Below are 23,616 nucleotides of genomic sequence, written 5' to 3' on the forward strand. Positions count from 1 at the left end.
GTGTCGTTAAAACCCGACACCACCCGACACGGCCAATTAGTCAGGGTTGTCACGTAAACAGAACGTGGCAATTCGTCACCAGTACAGCACACCGGTGTGGAGAGCCAAGCCACATTTACAATCTGAGTACGACGTTTCGCCAGTAATTACAATGAGCATCAGGCGACAGCCAGATTTGTGGAGAAGCCCACCTGCTTCGTTCCTTATACAGAGGCGTAGATGTGGTGACCACGCTTGGGTAGTGGCGGGTTTTAACGACACATTCACACGATCTAACCCAAAAACCTCTCATGGATGATAATGGTCGCGAAAGGCTCCGTGTTAAACTGGTCAGTGTGGTGAAGTAGAGTCGGTCCCCATGACTGGATTGACACAAGACTGCAAATGATTCATTTATTCTTCTCATGTGGAAATTGCACACAATTTAAGACACGATAGCAACAACAGTATTCCATTCCATGCTATATAATACTGCATTATTAAATATTAAACAAACAAAAATGTCAAAACACGCAAGGTTGGATAGATATTGTTTTCCCCGTACCATTTTATGAATTGCCTGTTATGATTTGGCTTTTAAAGACGTGTATGCTCCCGCAGTTTCGATACTATTTGATTGTACGCATCTGTAACGTTGATTATAACCCAAATCAATCCCATTATGGCTTCAAACATACAGAACAAGCAGCATGCTGGTGTGCATTTGAGGAAATTCGTGAAAGTATGTCTCACCTGTAATATGAGGACCCCAGGACAGTTTTAAGACAAAAAATAAACGATACGGAACATGAAACTGTTACTATTCAGCAACGTTCCAGTTATGAACATGGAACGGTATTGTTATTTAGGGACTATAACACTGAACTTGTGTTTACTTCCTGCTCGGCACATGGTCTACTTGATTGTTATCGCATTTCCAAGGCGTCCTGGTGGCTGACATCACCCTGTACAGAGTAGCGCACCCGCAACTAGAGTTCAAATAGGAGCAATCGCGTTCGATTCATCCTGCGTCTCAAGTCACAAGCACGGTCACCAATTACTGCACAAAAATATAAAAATTGTAATTTTCAACAACATTCTTCGCCACACTTGTATGGAATATCGCTTGTAAATGTTCATTGAATGATTATCACATATCGACGATTGACAGAAAATAATAGGTTCAAGAACAGAAACCTCAATTGTATGAATGTTAAACTTCTTTCGCACCATACGCAGCCAACCGTACTAATCGGAAATACAACTAAACACAGAAAGCAGTTGTAAAGAAATTCGTTTTCAATCCAAATTTAAAAGTGCATAGCTCCAGTGGCTTCCTAATATCGGAATAGCATTTGATGCAGCCCCCCTAACGAAGTTTGAGTAAGCAAAGTATGACTTTGTTAAAAGAAAACGAACCAACCTATGCACAATTTAGAGGGTGGGAAGACGAAATGAACGCCACGCTGGCAAGGCTTGGCTCCTAGTGAGAGAAGTCAACGCTTTTGGCGAGTGCTGACGGAGGGGATGTGTTTCCCTTGCGGCGGAGGAGCAGCGGTGTGGTCCAGCTGGTGACAGGCGAGGCTTCCAAACGGGCCTGGCCCCCTGGCACCCTCCTCCGCCTTGCCCTGCCTGCTCGCTCTGGTGTGCCGCAATCTGCATTCAACAACACGAGAGGCCGTTTTGCTCAACGCGCACCGCCTCGAAACGCGCGCACTTGCATCGCAACGTGGAGAAAGTGGCGGATGATTGATTGCTTGGGTATTCATCATGGTTGTGGAAGCGTAGATCCATATATTATCGCAATATTAGGGGTGCCACGGTGGTGAGATGTTAACTACCTCGCCTGGTAAACAGGAGGTCGTGGGTTCAATCCCGACTCGGATGCCTGCATATTTGGAGTTTGCATGTTCTCCCCGTGGTCTCGTGGAATTTTCTTCGAGTCCTCCAGTTTTTCCCTCCACATTTAGAAACAACGTGCATGGGACGTATTTGGCGTGATAAGGCACTTTGCTGATTTATCATTTGTAGCCAGATCACGTCTGACAAAAGAGCTATATAGCTCAGTGGGCCTTACCTGGTAAAATAAAATAGTTTAGTTTATAGTTTATACCACTCCCACATCACCTCTTGCTCCAAAACTTCTCCGGTGCCAGCTCGTTGGTCTCTGTGGCGTTGCCAGTTCTGGTCGGTTCGCTCTGTTTGATGAGAAACCACGCGGGAAACGAAGTACGGTAAGTGGACCACGCTCTGCCCAGCAGCCCCGATCGCTCGCTGAAGGAACACGTTCCAATATCGTCGGCTAAGAGCGGGTGCGATAACGCAATACAATTTGTGTTTAATTGCATCTAATTGAATGAGACCGTGTCCCAAGGTGCTGGACACAAGTGAGCCGCACGCATCGTAGGGATCGCTGTAAAATGAGCTGCATGCAGCACCTCTTCAACAGATAATTATAAGACGCACCAGGAACTGGTGGTTCAGTGGTAGAATTCCCGCCTGCGTTGCGGGAGGCCGAATTTTGACTCCTGGCCAATTCAACTAATGTTTTGCGATGTGCCAACACCCTTGGCACCCTTACAAATGGGATGCGCCATCTCCAGGGGTGTACGAAGTGAAATACTTTCGTTAATCAACTAAATTCAAATTTTACGCCAATTATGACATCCCAGAAGAGCAGGAAAGAAGGATTTAAAATAGAAAGTGGAGAAATATAGAGTGGATGTTGAAAGAATTGCGTCTTATAATCCAGGGAACACTGCAATGGTGAAAGTGGCCATGTTGGCATTAATAGCCGCATACTTGATTATTAAACGCACCTCCAACTTTTGCTTTCAAATGCAGAGGGGAAAAAGTGCGTTTTATAATCTAAAGAATACAGTTCTTGTTTAAGGCAAGGTGTGGTTGAAGGCATTTCGTAAAGAAGAATCTGTATCAGCGCAGCAGAAGAAGTCTTGAGTTGACTTCAACAGGCACTGGGGGTTGACAGCATGGACGGCGATGAAGTGAGAATTCCAAACAAGGGCAGCAGAGGAGTGACCTCGAATTGAGTGTACATTAACTGGGGGCATTGACAGAAGGCGTGTACGACAGAATCGTTATGAAATCGAATCCACCAGAATGCTATAGTTCCATATAGCCTTGCAGAGTTCAATATTCACAAATAACAGAGTTATTTGTTAATTTAAAAAAAAAGCAGTCTAGAGGTTCTCAGGCAGGTCCTGAATGGGATGTTTGGTCATTTAATGTTTTGCGCATGTGGGAGGAGACCAAACTGCCCTGAAAAATAACCCAATGTTATCAGTCGATGAGACCACCCATGTGTGTGAGATTAACTGCCTTACCGCATTGGTAAGGTTACAGCTGACGTATTTTAAGATTTAAAATCGAACTTAACCAATCCAAGGCTGTAGTGTGAAACAGCTTGTCATCTTTTCGCACGTAACTTGACATGTAACAATTCACTCCTCACTGCAACTGGATGAACCGTCATGATTCAAAGTTAAAGGAATGGATTATTATTGTTACATTTTTATCATCTCGTTTGTCATTTTCCAATTTGTTTCCTTTCCACATCCACACAGATGTGTTAACTCCATTCACCTCAATATTGCATTCACACAAGGTGCGCTCTGGCTCCAGTTAAGGTGGTCATCGACTCAGTCGATGCGATTAGTTGCTGAAGGAGCTCCAAAACACGTGGAGCAAAACGTCGGACATCGCGCGGGAACAAAGCCGTCGCACGCGCGTCACCTGCACCACGTGGTCTCGGCGCTCCGCCTCCCCCTCCTCTGGGCCGTTGCGATTGGCCGGCCGCTCGACCGAGCGCTCTCTCCGATTGGTCCGCTCCGGCCCGCGAGTCCCCGGGCCGCTGGGCTCGTAGCGGTCGGACGCGAGTGGGTCGAGGGGGTCCACCAGGATCTCGAGCGGCCCCATGGGGTGGCTCCACGTGGCACGGTTGTGGATGTCCCACAGGGTGTCCTGCCCGAAGGTGCCTTTGCGAATGCGGAATAAAACATAGTCCCGTGCTTCATTCAGGGCGGGGTGGGGGGGGGAGACGCGTGGTCGTGTGGTCAGAGCCCCCCTCTCAAGGGGACGACGACGCTCTGTCGAGTGGAGGCCCTGACACCAGCAATGGTGCGAGCAAGACATTGCAGGGCTGCGCCTTTAAAGTTTATTTTATTTATTACACGGATGATGGACATTTTCCCGGCTATTTTTCACGGGATATCCGTGGTGCTGCGAGAGCACAGCAGCAGCAGAACCTCCACATTGTACAGAAGGAGTCCAGTTGCACAACTGATGGGGGCCGTCCATAAATGACGTCACGCGATTTTTGACCCTTCCCCCTTCGTCACACGGCGTCACAAAAAGTCAGACCCCCCCTCAAATATGACGTCACAAAGCTCTGCCCCCCCCCTAAAAAATAAAACATGCTTCAAATCGCTTTAAACTATTGTCATTGTGCGTATTTAATGTGGCGCTGCACTCTGATGTTGTAGGAGAAAACATTTATTAATTAAGTAGAACGTGTTGTCTATATTTATTTAAAGTTGCGCATTTTGATGTGACGTCACATTTCTCACCCCCCCCCCCCTCGTCACACATCGTCACAAATGTAGGTGTGTGACGTCATTTATGGACGGCCCCATAGACGCGGCATTTGAACCACTTTGTAAGAGTAGAGGTTAAAGTGAGTCAACACTGCAGTGGCCATCACTCGTTTATAGAAGTGGCCAACAACCCAATGCAGGCTTCCAGGACATATGACGTGCATGGATATTACACAAATGAGTGTCCAAACTAAATTATTCAATTCACTTGTTTATACGAAAACATTTTATGAAAATACCTGGGCGTGCGTGCCGATATAAAAATGTATAGAACTGAGTTTAACATAAGAATGCACTCAAATCAAATGTAATGGATAAGATTCCCTCAAGATGAAACAGCTTAATGATGAGGTGCTCGGAGAGCTGCATTGCCACTCCAGAGACACTTCAGAGCCCTTTCAGAATCGCTTACCAACAAAGGCTCCGTCCACACTCCACAGCCTCACTGAGCAGTCCAACGCAGCTGTGAGCAGCAGCTTGTGCTCCTCGATGGCTTCCATGCTGAGAGAGAACGTGACAAACCGCACTCAACTTTTCGTCTCGCAAAGATTCAGTTTCCTTACACGATCCTGCACTGCGCCCACTTTCGTTCCCACGCCTTTACCCTTTTCTGAGATGGGGGTGGCGGATCACACGCCGCGTTCATTACCTACCCAAGTGATCTCCAACCTCGTATTCTGAAGTGCCACACAAATACAGTTGTTCCACAAGTTATCAACCATCAGGCAAGACACAACCAAAACACGTGGCATGGTGTACATGAATTTGTTCGTTTGCCATCGATCACAGCAGGCGTGCACAACTCACCTTGTGATTGCGCCGACATGGGCTCTCCATAAACTCACCACTGGGGACAAAGAAGTAGAAGATCTGCTCAAAACGGTCATAACATCCAATCACGAGTTGTAGCCTCAACTCCAAAAGCTGTATGGGGAAGCCTTAATGGGAAGCGTATGAGTCACTTATGATGCACATTTGGTCATCATGGGCGAGATTATCACTTGACTGTTGTTACACAGCACTCTCACAGAAACAATGCAGAATTGTTACAACACCACAATCGTTTTAGCAAGTGCTGCTGCATGGACAATAATGCAAATTGCATAAAAGCAATACTCGGAAATCAATAATATGACGCACGGGCAAAGAGAGATTAACAAACATGTGCTAGGTAAATTATAATCTGGCCCAGTTCAGACAAAACAAGCAATAAACGAGAGTTAAAAAATAGGTCGTCATGGCCTTCACAGATTTCTCCCAGTCTGGCACGTGGGCAGATCTCCCCTATGTGTCTCCACATACGAATGCGTTTTAGTCCTTAGGCTGCCATATGGTGGAACAGCTCACTGAATTTGCTGCCGGTTCATCTCCCAGTGTGGCAGGTGAAACAATGGGCAACAAATCTGTCCACTCAGCACTATAATTGTGTACTTCACATTTAGTCGATTGGCATGTTGGGTGTATTTGGGTAAAGCATCTGGTCAGCTTGGATGAGTAGGACAATGCCCTCTGGAGAAGCTCTCCAGAGCCCCCTCTAATGGAGGCCCTAATGCCAGCAGTGGGATGGGCAAATAACCTTTTAGCGATCAGCCTCTTGGATTTCCACACACAAGTTATCCAGCAGCATTTTTTTAAAGCAAGCAAACTGGGCCAGTTTCAACATTCTGGGTGCCATCGGCAGAGTTAAGCTTGACAAATAAACGTCGCGAGGTTACCAGATGTTATTGGAAAGAGCACTCCATCCAAACGATGGGTCCGATGTGGAGGGGGGGGGGGTGCCACCTACACTGGGGAGGCTCTTCCTCGGGGCCGTGCATGGCGTGCGAGCTCACGTCCCACGCGTACACGTGGCCCGTCTGATCCGCGGCCAGCAGCACGCTGTCTCCGAGAGCCGAGGCCAGGCAGCACACGGGCCTGCCCTGCCGGCCCTGGTGCGCACAGACAAAGGTCCCCCTTCAGCCTCGTAGACCATAAGGGCAAGTGCTGTTAAGCCTTTCCCATTCCGATGACGTATTTGTACGTACATGTATGTCACCGGAATGGAATCGGAAGAGAAACTATTATAAAACAACTTTATCGGTACCGAGGTTGACAAAGCCGAGTGGAAGGACGCGTGGCGCAGTGTGGCACAGTTTGGCGCCAGCCATCACAGATTGCGGTCGTGTCGTAGGTTCCCTACGGTGAGTAGTGTCTTTCAAAGATATAAAATGAACGCCGAGTCCCTTGCGTGTTCCACGATTCAGCAATGAACGGGACCCACCCTGCAACTTGCAGGCACCTCACGTGATCATTCTGGTCACATGGAGGACACTCCAATGATAATCATAAGGTCGGCTAATCAAGTTACAATTCAGTACAAAATAATTCAAAGCTTAATTAATTCCAGCCAGCACAGTGTCCCACCACCTTTCTCTTCCCAGTGCTGATGTTTACACAATACACCAAGTGCCTATTTAAGGAAGAGACTACACCCAGCTGCAGGAGTGGGTCCACGACATGTCACTGGTTTGTTTCATGGTCGTAACTTGAACGTGGGTCGCTGGGGCTCGGAACGTGCCCATTACTCTGCTATATCCATTTATTGAAAAGATGTGTGCACGCACTGTTTGAAATTACACAATGAAGCATTCGGCACGATGCGAGTGTTTTAAAAAGAGGATTGTCATCGTTACACATACGGTAGGAAACCTGGCGAACAGCCGTCCTCCGTGATAAACGTTCCAGAAATGAATGAACCCTGCAAAGAGACAATTGCACTGTCCCATTAAATTAAACAAAAGACAACATTTCTCCGAGCTCAGTTATGCAGAGTGAAGAACTCATCTCCACTGGCAGCACTGATCCAGTGGTGAAGATTTCCACATTCCTGAATTCATAAAAGAGTTGTGTGATACTGCGTTGGCAGTGGTGCACAAGTGTACTGTATGTATGCTGGACTTCTTTCACAACGTACGTAGCCAACCATGCTCATCAGAGGTATGAAGCAACAACTCAACACATCCGTCAATAACACCGAATGGCATGACTGAACATTGGGCTGAGATTACATGTGACTCATGGTCTGGAGTTGTGAGCCCCGATGCCACATGCCACAGCTGCCAAATTGTGAAACATTATAATGAAAAATAAGGACAGCTTTTACCCTTTCTGGCAATAAAACAGGTGTTAAGATGTTCAAACACCAAATCGATCCCTTTTGCAAGGCATCAAGTGTGCATTAGCCACACTTACTTGTGGCAAAACATGTAAACAAACATGCTCTGTAAATATACACGCATTGGCTTTGAAATGGATTGGCCTGCACCAGAGGCAGCCTTCTTTAGGGCCTCACCTCACCACTGGTAGGCCAGAGAGCAGAACGAAGACAATGCAAACATCAACACACTGATTGCTCAGGTCGAGCGGTTGTGTTGGATCCTGGCAAAATGGTCCCATCGATATTGTTATACATCGTTACTATCACTCATTATTACTATTACTCATTTTAAAGTATTTAGTTCAGGGATGATGCTGCCGTAGACAAGAGGTCACATTAAGGGATTTCACATGTAATTCTGCGATATCCACGTCTGTGGGCCGTTTTCTTATAGAGATCCATTTCGATGTATCATCTCATAACATGGTGGGGTTTGCACAATAAAGGATTAAATATGGAATTCAGTTTTGTTACAAAAATTTAAAACGAAATGAAAATGGAAAAACTGTGTGCTGTGTGCTGCTCGCCGTGTGGCCCGCTCGCAACGAGCAGAGCAGCCCTGTCCTTGTGGGCGACACGGCTCTTCAGGAAGATGACCTTGGAGACACTGAGATCGTCATCCTCTGTGGGGTTACATAGGGGTCAGTGGTCAGGTGTCAGAAAGATAAGCAGGCAAAAGACCAGAGGAACCCACAGCATCCATGAAGCAGAACATCAACGTATTACTCTAGGCCTGGTGGTTAACACCTTTAATCCAGAGGTTTGAAGGTAAGGGTGAGTGAATCGCGTGGGTTTGTGAAATTCACAAACCTGCTGTGCTCGTGAGGTGGCCACGAGGTGGCAGTAGAGTAAGTAGGTTTGTAGTGTGGTGGTTGTGTCATGTGCCCTGACTTAAAGGATAAATTAAAATCAATGGCCAATGGAAATTCCAGTGAGAACGCGGGTGCAATCGCACCGCCCGCGCACGGAGGGCACCTGCAGGGTCGGCGGAGTGCTGAGCCGGCGGTGGAGGCAGGCGACAGCTCACGTGACCAGACACCAGGTTCCACACGATCACCTCCCCGTCGTAGCTGGACGTGGCGAGGAGGCTGGGCGGGCACTGGGCCACGCACAGCACATCCTCCCGGTGGCCCTTTCTCTGCGGATGGCGACGATCAATTATGACACTTGTGCTAGAGGAGGCAGGCCTACACTGGTGTGACATGTCGGAGAACAATTTCTCCACTGCCACATGCGAGCCGAGCGAGCAAGGGGTCCTCGCGATATGGGTTGCGGTTGCCGCCTCTCCTGACTTTCACTAGAGGTGGAAACCCTAGGTAGGGTTGGTTTTACACTGGCTATTTGCCAGAATTAAACCGTGATATGCTGGCCTGAGAAGATATCTGAATCTGGCTCAGGACCAAGTAGGAACACTGGTGGGGCTAATGAAACATCCATCGTGTTAAGTCCGTCATCACACCGTCCGGACACAGCGTCACTGCCACATCTACATGCGTCTTGACATATTCATCGCGTGTGACGGCAGTGGCACGGCTCAGCTGGTGGAGTGGAAAACAACCCTGCGCCTCCTGAGCCATGCCAGGTTGGCCCGGCACTGCCCTGGCACACCTCGGTTGTACTGAGGATAAGAGGTCAAAGTGCATCTCTGTGCTCAAACAGTCTCGTCTTGGTTTAACATGTAGGCCTTCACGACTGTTGGGATAGCTACCGATTGTGCTGCGTGGAAGCGAATCATCAAATAAAACATTGTTTAAATGCATGCCTATACAGGCCACCATACTTCAATAGGGATTACCATCGGTACGGCTATTTTAATATACACCAATGGACAGGAAGGACAAGATCAATGGGCTCGCATAATGCGCATGCATAATGTACGTTGACTCAAGAGTACAGATGCGTGGTCACCACATCAATGCCTCTATATAGGGAACGAAACAGGTGGACTTCTCCATAAATCTGGCTGTCGCCTGATGAAGCTCATTGTAATTACTGGCGAAACGTCGTGCTCAGATTGTAAATGTTGTGGCTTGGCTCTCCAACACACCGGTTAGTGCTGTGCCAGTGACGAATTGGCCACGTTCTGTTTACGTGACAACCCTTACTAGTTGTCTGTGTCGGGTGGTGGCGGGTTTAACGACACATTAAAGTTCCACATTCCTCCGGTTGGGGATAGCTCTTCCACAGGAACAATGGCGTCCCTTTCCTTTTTGCAGTTACAATTTATGAGACGCGATGTGTGCGCCTAGATTTGAAATGGTCCAAATTCAAGGAATACAATTTCAACTCTGGTTTTATAACCTAAAAACCTTAAAATATTTTAGAAATTTGTTTAGGCATCCTGAAACCGAAAGTAGGTCATGTGTGTCAAGGTTTGTAGGTCTTCGTATAATTTGACCAATTCCTTTCAAATCAGCTATTGCTAAATAGATAAATCACGTTTATTTATGACTAGGTAAGAGCCCACTGAGAATAAAAGTCTGCCATGAAGTGGGTCTAACAGGTATTGATGACCTTTAATCATATACAGAGGATATGGCCCAGAAACAGATGTTATTGATCAGCAGTAGCAGAGTTTGGACCGGGATGCTACATTTAGCATAGGTGCTCTGATGGAAGAAACCCCCAGGGGGCGTAAGATGTTCATCTCAGATTTAATTGGTGCCACTGTGTCGGGTACCAAATCATCCGCCCAGTGCGGTTGTGGGAACTGAATCAGCTGTTGATCCTCTTGGGAATCCTGAAAGAGAAAATGAGTACATTTTATCCACAGCATCACTCCGAATCGAACTTGGGTTTCTGGGTTCACGGCACGGTGTGCAAACCATGGGGGGACACCCACTTCACCGACATGGCTAGGGGACGCTCTCATCCAGCAGCGGATTGACAAAGGGCTGTCCATTGAAGCTTTAGTGACTGCAGAAATGCATTCCCTGGTTCTTTCGGTAAAGTCACGTAGGTAGAAAAATAACGAATAGATCACGACGTTTCGATAGCAACACAAGCTATCGTCTTCAGGTGAAACAATGCAGCAGGCGGACTGCTGAGGCAGGAGGAAATGTAGCGAGAGAGCTACTGCACACAAAGGTTGTCGACGTTTGTGGTGGGTACAACCCAAGGGTAAGTGGGCGGGACTAGGGATGGAATTTGCAGGCAAATGTCGAGTAGTGATAATAATTTAGTAAATACAACATTACTCTCTCTATCTTTAATCATGTGTAGCCACATGACAATATATTCAACCAAAGGTTATGTTTCATATCTCGAAGGAGGAAATGCGGTGTAGAGGGAGGGCACTTACCCATTATCTCTGGGTAACCAGCAATATTTGTGTAGCACGCCTGAATGCTGATGAGGCCCAGAAGGGATGAAACCAGTCCAGAGTTTGTGTATTTAAGCAGATCTTGTTGCCTAACCTTACGCCTGAGAGTCCAATAGGTTTAAAGACTAAACAGTATTGTATGTGTGTGTAGATACATAACTGATTGAAAGATTATACTGCAAAAAACTCTAATTTACCAAGTCGCATAAAGCAGACGATGAAATCTATATAGCATGTAAATGTGAGACACACTTACCAAGAAAATATTTATTCTCTTGTCCCATCCGACTGAAATAATATATCTACATGAAAACAGACATAAGCAACGCGCATTCAGCGTGGCTCCAAGGCACGTTCAAGGCACTCGTATTCAAACAAGCACCTTGTCATTTTTAAATTACCCTAATTTACACCGGTGCAATAAGAACAAGAAATCAAATAAAAGCAGCAGCAGCAACAGCTGTGTTCAATCCACTGCTGGATGAAGCCCTCCTCATGTTTTCTGCCATATCTCATGGTCCTGCGATGTCACATTCTACCCCACTCCTGCACATCAAGCTGGTTTCATTGTTCCATCTCCCAAGTGGAAATCCTCCTTTGGCTGCATTCTGTTGTCAGGTATCCCGATCTGCTATCATCCCTTCTCACAATACTTACTTGTCTCAGCAGTCATGAGCTGCTCTCTTCGCTCCATCTCCACGCTGGAGATCCTCTTTAGCGCGTCCCCTCCCTTAGCGGCTGCCCACTCTGTCAATACTCGCAACTGCCAGCCGTCATCTCTTCTATCGACAGGTCCCTTGCCCATGCCCAATTGCTTATCTTAACAGTCACTAGGGTGCCGAATGTTTTCCCCTCCACACTTAGAAACATGCATTGAGACTATTTAGATTATTTTGTTGTTATAAATTTGATGAGCCACTTCGTTGAGCTATCCCTTGTGGCCAGGGCGCTTCTGAAAAAGAAGTGAATAGCTCAGTGGGCCTTACCTGGTAGTATAAAAACAACTTGTATCTGTATATTTATGTGATTTGTTACATTTTCTCTACTTTGGCACTCCAATCGTGTTTTTGTATTGCTTGTTGTTGTCACGTTTTGACCTTCCCCGACTGGACATCTGTGAAAAAGAGCTTTACAGCTCATTGGAGTTCTCCAGTATAAATACATATCATATTTGGTTCTTTCGGTAAAGTCACGTTGATAGAAAAAGAAAAATAATAATAAAATAAAGTGAATAATTTTTTTTTTTAAACATTAATGTAGACTGTAGCCTGGTTCTTAACCTCGGTGAGTGTACTCGTAGTCTATAATGTAGACTTATTATTGGTTCTTTCGGTAATATAAAATAAAATTATAAATTGTTATTTTTTCTTTATTTTTTATTACTGAAAGAATACAGAATAAGTCTACATTATAAACTGCCAGTACGCTCACCGAGGTTACGAACCTGGCTACAGTCTCCATTCATGTTTTTTTTGTATAACTTTTATTTTTCACTTTATTTTATTATTATTATTTTTCTATCTACGTGACTTTATCGAAAGAACCAAAGAATATGAATTCCTGCAGTCACGAAAGTTTTAAGTCAAAAAATATCAATATTCTAATTCAGAATTTGCATTTGTCCTCTGATCCATGTGGCCCTCTTTCTGACTCTCGGTGTAATTCCCATCATGCTTCGTTGTCCATGTTTTCCCTCGGCATGGTGTTGAATGGCAAGTTGGTTCCGTCAAGTTGACCAAGCACGGATTCTGACAGACGCTTTGACTGACTTGCCTTTTTCTAAATGTTTGTTATGGGGGGAACTCACTTGTTTTTATTGACCACGACGTACGTACAGTCACAGATCTCTTCAGCATTCCTTTCTGCAAAAGAAATGTGAACTGGTAAGAAGGCCTTATCATCCACTGAGCAAACCACACATTCTCAGTTAATGCAGACGTAAAATTGTTAAAGCTTTGCACATGTCCAATGCATGCTTCCATGCTTCTGTGCACAAGTGAATTCCGAAGCGATACACTTTCAAATCTCCACGTAACAATTAAGGGATGTTGTACCAGGTCATGGGAGTCGATCCATAACATAGATTTTAGCCCTTTGTCAATCCGCTGCTGGATGAATGCCTCATGCTATCATGGTTGTTTGGCCATACTTCACCACACTGGTCAGCGCGGGTCCGTGAAGAGGGGGCCCAGGATGGGGGTCAGATATCCCTCTTAGCCACTGATGTTCGCATTGCCCAAACAACTCATTTAAAGAACACTGTAACATTGTTCTTTGTGTGAGGAGAAAATGTACCTTGTGTTGAACTTTTTGATTTTCTCATATGTACAAATATGGTGGAAGTAATAACACCTTATTTTACGTGTTAGATAAAGTGCTGTGTTAGTAACGACAGTCTTCTGAGAGAGGAAAAAACACTGCTGGTATTGGTGGAGTAACGGATTATTCTGCTTACTCAGAACGGGCGAAAGCACTCCCTCTGTCGCAATGAGAATGCACTTCTAACTATCGCATTTTAACACTTGCTTAGACAATTATATTTTGTGTCTATTTCCTAACAGCCAATAATTATGAAGTGTACACGTATAGCATACGAGTTTGTGCATGTGTGTGTGTATGCATAGATTAATAATGCATCACTCCTGTAGAAGACGCTGTTGCATTAAGCCGCATGGTCCACACACCAGCGGAGGTTGTGCGCACGGCCCTTCACTTTACCGCCTGGCAACCAGCAGCATTTGTTTACGAGGCCAGAGTTCTCGGGCTAGAGTTCACCTGTTTAAGCAAATGCTGATGTCATATATTGGTCAATAAAGGACATATCGGCTGCTGAATCGAAATTCGCATGAATCTCTTCTGTGGTCAGATTCTTGTCCATCTATTGTGAACTCTATATATTGTATTACTTCACATAAGCGACATTTAGAAAATACCTCGTGTTTTGCTTTATAACACCCCCCCCCCCAACAAAAACCATGGAGGCGTTGATCTTCTTGAAATGGAGGTAAAGAAACTCGTCATTCGAGACTCAAACATCGCACTAACAGCTCCAGGCTGTGACACTGCTAAAGACTCTGGTGGAACTATCAACTGCATTAGGACCTCAACAGGCCAATGCGCACATCTCCTTCGTGAATGGGAATTTAAAAACCCAGCCAAAGTGTCAATGTGGCAATGAAACCTAAACTACGGACCATATAGTCAACAAATGTAGTCAGTGCTCCATCAGGAGAGAACAGCAAAACTACACAAACTCTCTCCTGAAGACCTCTGGTGGCTAGCACTCCTCCACATTCGTATTTAGCTACCGAACATATGATTGCCATACGTAATTGAATAGAATCAGAAAGATAAGCGCATGGTGATTTTTTTAATTCGATCAGTTGCACGTGATGGGGACTTACGTTTCCTGAGTGTTCGCAAACACTGCCCGTTGTTGTAGTTCCACACTTTCAAACACCCATCTCGCCCGCCTGTAATCAGCCTGCACGCCCGACACAGTCGGTCAACACAACAGCTCCCACTTGATCTCGAAGACCTGTAGCTGAGTTCGCAACATCAACAAAATTCCCACCAGCACTGCTCAGTATGTCCTACAGTGGCCTCTGGTGAATAGGAATCAGCCATGAAGTAATGCCTGACTTACTAATGAATGATCACAATACAGAACAATGTATTAGTGTCCATGAAAACAATCAAACTGTACACACAAGTGGAGAAAATGTCTCTTGAGGAGGAGCACAGAAGAGGAATTTTTTAGTTTCATAAATAACTTGGATTTATTTAGCATTTTAATACTATAAGCATCTTTAAATGCAGTGGAGGAACAACTATATAAATACATGATGTGGATACACCTTCAAATATCATAGAAACTTGCCAGTTGATAATAAGAATATTTTCCCCATACCAACACAGACACACGTGTGAGATGTGCACGTCTAACACATGACACTGGAGCAATTCCCATTTTCAGAGCCAATCAACAATTGGTGGAATTGATTGGTGGTCAGGTATGCAAAGTAGTATGGATGGTATGAGTGGACATATGACTGGCATCCAACGATGGTGTCTCAGACTGAGCGGAGGTTGGCTGATGATGATCCCTTTTTCATCTCTCGTGGGGGCTGACGGAGCAGGAGCGGCTGACGCTGTGCGATGGGGGGAGGGAGTCCCACCTCCTGCCGCTCGAGTCGAAGGCCATGCAGGTGATGGCCGACTCCCCGTGCGCCCCGCAGAACTCGAACGTGGGGAGGCCCGAGTCCAAGTCCCACAGCTTCACCACCTGCGAACGGCGCGCGGCACGCGCACGGCACACCTCCACCATCCCCCCTCGCATCCTCCACCAATCCCATCATTCCCTCAATTGCCACGACCAACTAACAGCATCACCCCCCCCAGCCACCAACAAAAGAAGAAGAACGGCATGAATGCCAAATGTACAATGCACCCGTGATTTGATGTGGTGCTGGCCCATGCCTCGTGGAGGCTGGAGCTCACCGAGTCCTCGGAGCAGCTCACGACTTGGCGGAACTCAGCGCTGTACCGACAGCAGCGCACCGGCTCCCTGTGACTTGTGGCCGCCCCGGCGTCCATGTGCAGCCTGGCAGCAGCACAAAGGCAAAGATCCACCGTATAGCCTTAACAGACTGTTCAGGCAAGTGCTGTTCTCCCGAACAGCACTTGCCTGAACAGCCTGGCACAGCACACGAGGGGGTGGGTGGCCAGCATCACGTCCGGCCGTTTTTGTCTCCCCAGTTGGCGATGTTTACACATTGCACCAGGTACTCATTTGAGGCTGAGTCAACCTAGAGGATGCCCAGGACCGATTCAGATAATCGTCACTGGTGTTGGCCATGAGCGGGAATCGAACTCGTGCCACCGGGTTCGTAGCGCAGCACGCTAACTGAGGCGCTGCCGCTCCCCACTGCGTGTGTGGGAGCAGCACAAAGATAAAAAGGCACACACGTGCGCCACCTTAGCCATGCCGACAAAGCCCCCTGAGGTCACTCCTGGCCTCTCGACTTCTCACCCGGTAGCACAAAATGAACGTGAAACTGGAACCCGCGCGTCACGTTCGCTCACCGGTCGCGGACGGACAGAAGAGCCACGCCGCCCTCGGTGGCGACGCACAGGGCCCGGGCGGCGGGCAGGTAGTGGCACGCGGAGACGTCCCCTCGCAGGCCGCTCATCTTGGGGCTCACGGAGCACAGGCAAGTCTGCTCCTGGGCGTCCCACACCTGAGCGGGAGACGCCGGCCAAACACGGCGGGCGAGGAGAGTCAAGGTTGACTCCTGCCTGACCTCCCCTCCGCACCCACGCTCCTCAGCGCTGCCCCCTCCCGCGTTTATCTTGGATCCCGTATGTCGCCGGCGCTGCCCCAGCTGCCCTTGGGGACCTCGGCCCCAAACCCCCCTACCGCCCGCCCGCCCGCCCGTCCCAAGGAAGCCCTGGAACTCGTTGGTGCTGCCCTGGCTGCCCCGGCTCTCCCCCCAATTCACTGTTGGAGCTGGGCCCTTGTTGCTTTGCCGCCGAATACTGCCGCAGTGTTTCTCTCTTTCTCTGCTCTCTCTATTGTTTATCTGCCATGGGCCCTTCCAGCCCCCAGGTCACCCGGCTTCTACCCGAATGTAATAAGTGTACGGTATTCCCTCGTTATTCACGAACTTGCTATCCGGGAAGCGCATCTGGAACTCTACTTCTCTGAAGGAGCAGTAAAGACATCACAACGATCATCATCACCACGATCATTGTCGTCATCGTCTTTCAGCATCATCTTCACTGCTTCCTACTAATGCACAGCATCACCATAATGTATGGTAAGTTAATTTATAGACTGTTATTTAATCCTTTAAGATTTATTTTTATTTACTTTATGTTTATTATAATAAAAAATTGCGTTGTTATGAAAATATCCACGTATTTAATAGCTTATTTACGTATTCATTTAAGGTAATTCATTCAAAGATAGGTTTCCGAAGACCAATATCATTATCCGCGAAATATGATATTCATGAGCATCTCCAGAACGTATCCCTTGTCGCAAATAACGAGGGAATGACGGATTGAGATTGGTGGGAGACGTGTATGGACTTGGACCATAAGTCCCATTGTTTGTAAAATTCCTCCATATTATTATAGTGGGGTATCTATAAATTGATCATCCTGTACGTTGAACGCAAAACTTATGGCTGTAGATAAAATTGATCCAGTGCTGAGTTTCTCAGGAAAAATAACTTTATATCAGAAACCTAAACAGGTGCTTAACTCAAGCTAAAACTAACATGAGTCTTAGCTAGGGTGAACTTGTGTAATTGCAGTCACAAAAACAATTGATGTCAAATGTCAGCACATGTGAGTGGACTCCACCATTGAAGATTATCGATAGTGAAGCTCTACTCTCGCCGGTGGTGCTCGTTTTGCTCCACCGCAGGACGGCACCAACTCACTTTGATGTTTCTGTCCGAGCCGACCGAGAAGATGCGGGACGTCTCCTCACAGATGGACAGGTAGCAGATGGGCGACGTGTGGCCCCTCAGTACACCCGTGGGCCTCCTGGGATGTGCACATTCACACGCCTCGGTTACATTCACTTCATCCACGAGGCATTTAACCATCCAATCGGCGCTCAGCATTTATCAATCTACCAGCCACACGACCCCGACAACCCTCTCGCCAAGGAGAAAACTCCGGTCATCCTCGCAGCAGTCGCTTTTAGTGAGCCACTGGACAAAGACGGTCACTGCATCGTGCACTTTCAGATGTGCTTCTGCGGCCATCTGAAACGCTCTTCCTTCCGATATGAGGAAGCCACGGGAACGACACACTTTAAAATCGAGATTTAAAACTCATTTCTTTAGAACTGCTTTTTATGTTTAGTTTGTTGTCCTTCCCCCACACCTCCGATGAGCGCGGTTGGCTACGTACAGTGTGAATGAAGTTTGAGTTCAACTCTACCGTTATCACTCGTGACGTTAACATGAATCCCAACACTAAGACCTACACACGAGCCGTCAAACCACTGGGAAACATTGTCGAATGTGCACCACCCCCCTCTCCTCTACGATGCTCAGTGCCGCCGTGGCGACGAGGCGCGGTTACCCGGGCACGTAAGGGTTCCAGAGGCGCACGGTGCGGTCCATGCCGCCCGTCACCACCAGGCTCCTCTCCTTGCTGAAGCAGAACGTCTTGACGCCCTTGTGCACGCGGAACACCGTCTGGTCGGTGGCCGCTCTGCGTCGTGCCGCCCCCAGGCCGCACGGCCGCCTGGCGCGGAGGTTCCCGGCCGTGTCCCTGACGAGCTCCTCCTCCAGGTTGGTGGCGCCCGTCGTGCACCCTTCGTCACGCGGCGACACGCGCCCAACACGCGGCGCACGGCGCGTTGTGACACGCATCGGCGTCGCCATCGCTCAGCATGCAGCAATTTACGATTACTTGGAATTAAAATGAGAAAATGTGTTACGTTAATATCGATAATACGAGCAGTTAAACTCACCAATGACAAGTGCAGTGCCTTCGTGGTTTGAGGAGGATATCACTGCCCGGATGGACTCGTAATACTTAAGCTGCGATGACACGCACGTATACGTACGCACACACACGCGCACACATAAATACACGTGAAGCTGCATCACACGTGCCAAACAAACTCACGTTAATTTTGTTTAACCAGGTGAGAACTCAAGAGACAAGGATAGCCTAATTTGCAAAAGTGACCTGGCACATTATTCTGCCCATAGGGGGAAATGATTGCTGTGTATAGTCCCACTTTCACATTTGGCAAGTTTGGACCCTCAAGGCGACACGCTGGTCAACTTGTGCGAATTACATCGGCGTATCTTTAACATCGACCATGAAGCACAGAGTGCATAGTAGTAGTATTCCACCTGCGTCATAATCAGGGCGGCCGAGGAATTGGAACCGTGAACCTCTGCAACAAGCGTCAAACGAGTTAAAGCGAGACCATGCCAAACTGTTGTCCTACTTAAAAATACACCGGTAAGCGGTGTATGATTCCATAGCAATAGACCACGAGAAGAAAAGTTTCAATAACCACGTATTATCTGCCACGCATGAGGATCAGAAACATCGACATTGACAAAGCATATGGAGCAAAAGCTAAAAAGTATCCAAAGAATAATGGAGAGATGCATGCTGGAAATTCCAATAAGAGAGACAGAAAGAGGACCACATGGATCACAGTACCACCACAAATTAGAGACACCAAAGCGACTCTTGACTTAAAGCTTTCGTGACTGCAAGAATTAATACTCTTTGGGTCTTTTGGTAAAGTCACGTAGATAGGTTCAAAGAAAATAACAAAAAACTACGACTTTTACCGAAAGACCCAAAGAATACCACAGTGACTGTTAAGACAAGCCAGTGGCCATGGGAAGGACGTGTTTCGAGATAACGATGGACCAGCAGCCACTAACGACAGAGTGGCAGCCGACGGAAGGAACACGCCAAAGAGCATGTGCATTGCGGAGATGGAGCAATAATCTAAGCTCACGTGCAGGATGGAGATTGATTATAGCATCACGGGACCGTGAGGGATGGCAAGTACATGGGGTGGTTTTCATTTAGCAGCAGAAGGAACTTGGCGATGGATAGCAATTATGAGATTTGGCAGTAACTGAGAGGCCTTCATTGCAAAGTGGAAGGGGAATGACTGACGGTGATGACGATGGTGCAGAAGGGGATGGCGGTCGTGCACCTCTGTCACCCAGTCGTCGTGCACTTTCCAGTGGATGTAGGTGAGGTTGGAGTGGTGGAGGGCATTCTCCAGGGTGATACTGGGCACTCCATCCACTGGAGGATTCTTCTTCCAAAGCCTGTCGTAGTACAGCGAGTGTCAAGGGACTTGCATTCTCCTTCACCCAAGATCCAAACATCACACATTGACCGTCTGTTGCTCTTCACCGGGAACCAACCAACGAACTACCCATCTATCCAAACATCCATCTAACCAACCACCCAACCATCTATGGACATATTAAACTTTTAAAACTATTTTCGATGTTACCAGGTAAGGCCCACTCCAAACATGCATCTAACCAACCATGCAACCAATCAACAAGAAGGTAGGGATATGGTGTGGGATTATGTATTTTTAGGTTGAAACGTGGCACGTGTGTCTGGTTTTATAGCCCGTGACTCAAACGAAGGAATAGACACATTCCTGATTCTATAATAATTGGCCACAGTTCTTATTCTCTAGCCACCGAGCCGGTACACGGTATGCAAAAAGTAGCATTGAAATAAATATTGGTGCTGTATTTACTCACCTTAGTGTCTCCCCCACTGATGAGATTAACAAGATATTCACACAGCCCTGAAACAACACAAATGCTGTTCGGTCTTAGAGATATGTTACATGACAAACTCATACATAGAACTGGGGAAATTCGTTGAATAAGTCGGTTAGTCGACGAAAAACTGTATTTGACTACTTTTTGTGGGGCAATAACTTGATGCCCCCTTTAGAATGTGGTCACCCCCACATCTTGCCTCCTGAAGGCAGGAAACCCCCTACAAGCCATGCCCTCCCGTCCAGTGGCACACGTTGGAACAGAGGTGAGACTTTTAATTCCAAGAATTTTCGTGTTCTGAACAGTTGCGTCATCAAACTGATCATCGGAAGAATAATAAATTGCTTAAATATTAAGATATCTCAGCTCTCCTCGTATCTCCCCACATGTTTTTCTGTTTATCCGACTTTGGTGTAGGCTTTAATATCATCAGATATCAGAAGATACACAGGAGTGAGCATGGGTAGTGACCACCATGCATAACAGGTGTTACAGGCTGTGGGCTACATGGAGGGCATTACAACAAAATTCACTGTTACACTGTGCTCATATGCTCCCACATCTATGTTCCCTGCCTTAACCAACCTGCGGTGACCAACGTAAAATCTGGTCACGTGACTCCCACAACCTGCATGGCATGGGGAAGCCCTTGATTTAGCAGTGGCTTGATAAGGGCCGCACGTGTACATGTCGCTCTCATGGCAGAGTGGGTAACATACCCACCACCGAGCACGTTTCTACAGGGTCAACAGTTCAAGCCCCTTAAGCACCCGGAACATTTACTTGAAGGGCATTACTAGAACATGAGAGGTGTGATCCACATGTAGGTAGAGGGCCTCTTGAGCATGCATAGGCAGAAGGACCCCACTCGGCTTCACCGGCTTCCAGCCGACATGTGCATGTGTGACAATGTGAAGACCCGATGAAGGATAGCTTCCTGTGTCAATCAAGACTAACAGGCCTTTATCACTCTACTGCTGGATGATTGCCACCCACACCATATCGGTCGTCGGGCGATGTTTGACCTCACCTCGCCGCGTTAGTGAGTGCGGGTCGGGGAAGGGGTCGGTGGTTCAGATGCCCCTCGCCACCGACAATGGTCGTGGCTGGCAATTCAACTGAGGTCGCCGGGTTCGCAGGAATGTTTGTAAGTCACTGCACCAAAGCTCCACTGTGTACCAGTATCAATTTGAATGTTGATTAAAAAAAACATCCTGAATCTCACCATTGCAGCTCATTAATTGCTTTCGAATTATTGTTTAATATGGTCACTGTAAAGCTTTGAATATCTTGCGAAGCACAGAGCAAACACAAATTGATTTGAGAATTATAAGTTGATTGTCGAGCAGCACCTCTGAATCTCCGTAGAGAATCATGCACTCGTCTTCTCCCGTGTGACTGGGAAACAGAAACGATTTTAAAGTGTTAGATTTGTGTAAGTTTAAATAGCAGTTAAAAAGCATTGCATATCATCTATCATAACCATCTATCATAACCATCTATCATAATCATCTATCATATCCACTTGAAATTATGGGCAGCATTCTTACATGGCCCTCACCTCTGTCCACACAGCAATATAAATTGGTACGCCAGACAGTTTGTCGCCAGATCGTGTGTGATAGGGCAAAGTGTGGCTTGATTACACCTTTTCCAATAAGACCCTGTAGAGGGGCTGTGGTGTCCTTTAGCGGACAAATCTGGAGTCCCTTCCGCCTGCAGTGGCGTGAGAAGGACATCACAGAGCTGTAGCTTGAACTTTTACCCTGACCAACTAAACAGGTTATTACTGTGGCCCATAACGATGGGATGAGTAACCCCTGAGTGGGTTTCAACTCTGGACCTTGTGAGGTGAGCATTCTCGTTTCTCAGGGTCAGGGTGATACAATCCACCACCCCAGCAATTCGATGAATCATTGCAATTCAGGGCTGCAATTCAATTGAATAATTATTTTTTATTGTTTACAATGTGGTGAATGGTAGCACCTCAATTGTCTGCAGGGGTGACGTAGGCCCACTAATTACAACCCGAACAAATCGAATTATTAACAATGCTACACACGCCAACTGATAAAGCATGTATTGTATCGTGACCTCAGGAAATGATATTAACCAATGAACTGAGGATGCATCGTTCCACCCCTCACCTGGTGGAGAAATGCGGTAGCTGTGAGCCCAACGTACCTGTAGTTGATGCGTAGGGGGACCGTCTCCAAAGCATTGATCTGGCAGTAGGGCTCGAAGGTGGACACCTCGTACAGCTGAATCTCACGGTCCCTGCGTGGTTAGAGGAGGACACTGCGCGTTAAACCCATTCAAATCACCGATTGAGTCTCCCTCGGTTTGCCTGTCAGTACGTCGGTCACATTTGCTCATTTGTCAGTCACGATTACTCCAATTTAATCTACCGACAAGAGGACCGCAATGCCGTTATTCGGTAACTGCTGATGGTTTATACAAAAATGCACAGAGGCTGAGTGCTTTTTGTCAACACGTGTCGCTGTGTTGATTGAAAGTGTTTATCTCTGCAAACTGACCCTTGAGTCGCCAGAGCGATGATGTGGACGTGTCTCCCTGCTCAAGCCGCTGTGCAGCACGGTTCATCCCCTTTCAGGTGCCCTGATGCACCTCTGGATTGCAAGTCCAGCGATGACCATTACACCACGTACCAACAAGGACACTCAATTGATTTTGATAATGTTGAAGTTCTGTGCAAAACTAGCTACTACTGGCCAAGACTAATCGGAGAATCTATCAAAATTGAAAGAAAGAAAAAAATATTTTAACCGTTCGGATATCTACCGACTTAGTGCTGCGTGGAAGCGAATTATCAAATAAAACATTGTTTAAATGCATGTCTATACAGGCCACCATAATTCAATAGGGATTACCGTTGGTACAGCTATTTTAATACACACAATGCGCATGCGTAATGTACGTTGATTCATTAACCCTCCCCACATTGTGCGAGAGCGCAGCTGCATGGTCACCACATCTACGCCTCTATATAAGGAACGAAACAGGTCGACTTCATCCACAAATCTGGCTGTCACCTGATGAAGCTAGTTGTAATTATTGGAGAAACGTCGTACTCAGATTGTAAATGTTGTGGCTTGGCTCTCCAACACACCAGTGTGCTGTACAAGTTTACTACACTATACACTACACTATACACTACACTATACAACACACAAC

At 46.9% G+C, this 23,616-nt stretch overlaps 1 protein-coding gene across 1 annotated transcript in view; it reads right to left on the bottom strand.

Moving 5' to 3' along the window:
• Positions 1–724: 724 nt before the first annotated feature.
• The window catches only part of LOC144937517 (cilia- and flagella-associated protein 337-like), a 48,394-nt gene continuing 25,502 nt past the window's right edge, over positions 725–23,616 (bottom strand). Inside the window, exons 8-30 of the mRNA XM_078864761.1 lie at positions 22,606–22,698; positions 21,774–21,819; positions 20,398–20,444; positions 19,827–19,944; positions 18,606–18,675; positions 18,212–18,446; positions 17,560–17,665; positions 16,196–16,350; positions 15,611–15,713; positions 15,289–15,395; positions 14,515–14,594; positions 12,918–12,972; positions 11,367–11,412; positions 10,469–10,528; positions 8,764–8,926; positions 8,316–8,411; positions 7,271–7,329; positions 6,379–6,520; positions 5,400–5,439; positions 5,005–5,093; positions 3,733–3,974; positions 2,107–2,177; positions 725–1,635 (exon numbers count right to left, since the gene is read on the bottom strand). Coding sequence (XP_078720887.1) covers positions 1,476–1,635; positions 2,107–2,177; positions 3,733–3,974; positions 5,005–5,093; positions 5,400–5,439; positions 6,379–6,520; positions 7,271–7,329; positions 8,316–8,411; positions 8,764–8,926; positions 10,469–10,528; positions 11,367–11,412; positions 12,918–12,972; positions 14,515–14,594; positions 15,289–15,395; positions 15,611–15,713; positions 16,196–16,350; positions 17,560–17,665; positions 18,212–18,446; positions 18,606–18,675; positions 19,827–19,944; positions 20,398–20,444; positions 21,774–21,819; positions 22,606–22,698 — 2,383 coding nt within the window. The 3' untranslated portion in view covers positions 725–1,475. The remainder of the gene's footprint in view (positions 1,636–2,106; positions 2,178–3,732; positions 3,975–5,004; positions 5,094–5,399; positions 5,440–6,378; positions 6,521–7,270; positions 7,330–8,315; positions 8,412–8,763; positions 8,927–10,468; positions 10,529–11,366; positions 11,413–12,917; positions 12,973–14,514; positions 14,595–15,288; positions 15,396–15,610; positions 15,714–16,195; positions 16,351–17,559; positions 17,666–18,211; positions 18,447–18,605; positions 18,676–19,826; positions 19,945–20,397; positions 20,445–21,773; positions 21,820–22,605; positions 22,699–23,616) is intronic.

This window comes from Lampetra fluviatilis, chromosome 19, assembly GCF_964198595.1.
Source record: "Lampetra fluviatilis chromosome 19, kcLamFluv1.1, whole genome shotgun sequence".
Taxonomy (NCBI): domain Eukaryota; kingdom Metazoa; phylum Chordata; class Hyperoartia; order Petromyzontiformes; family Petromyzontidae; genus Lampetra; species Lampetra fluviatilis.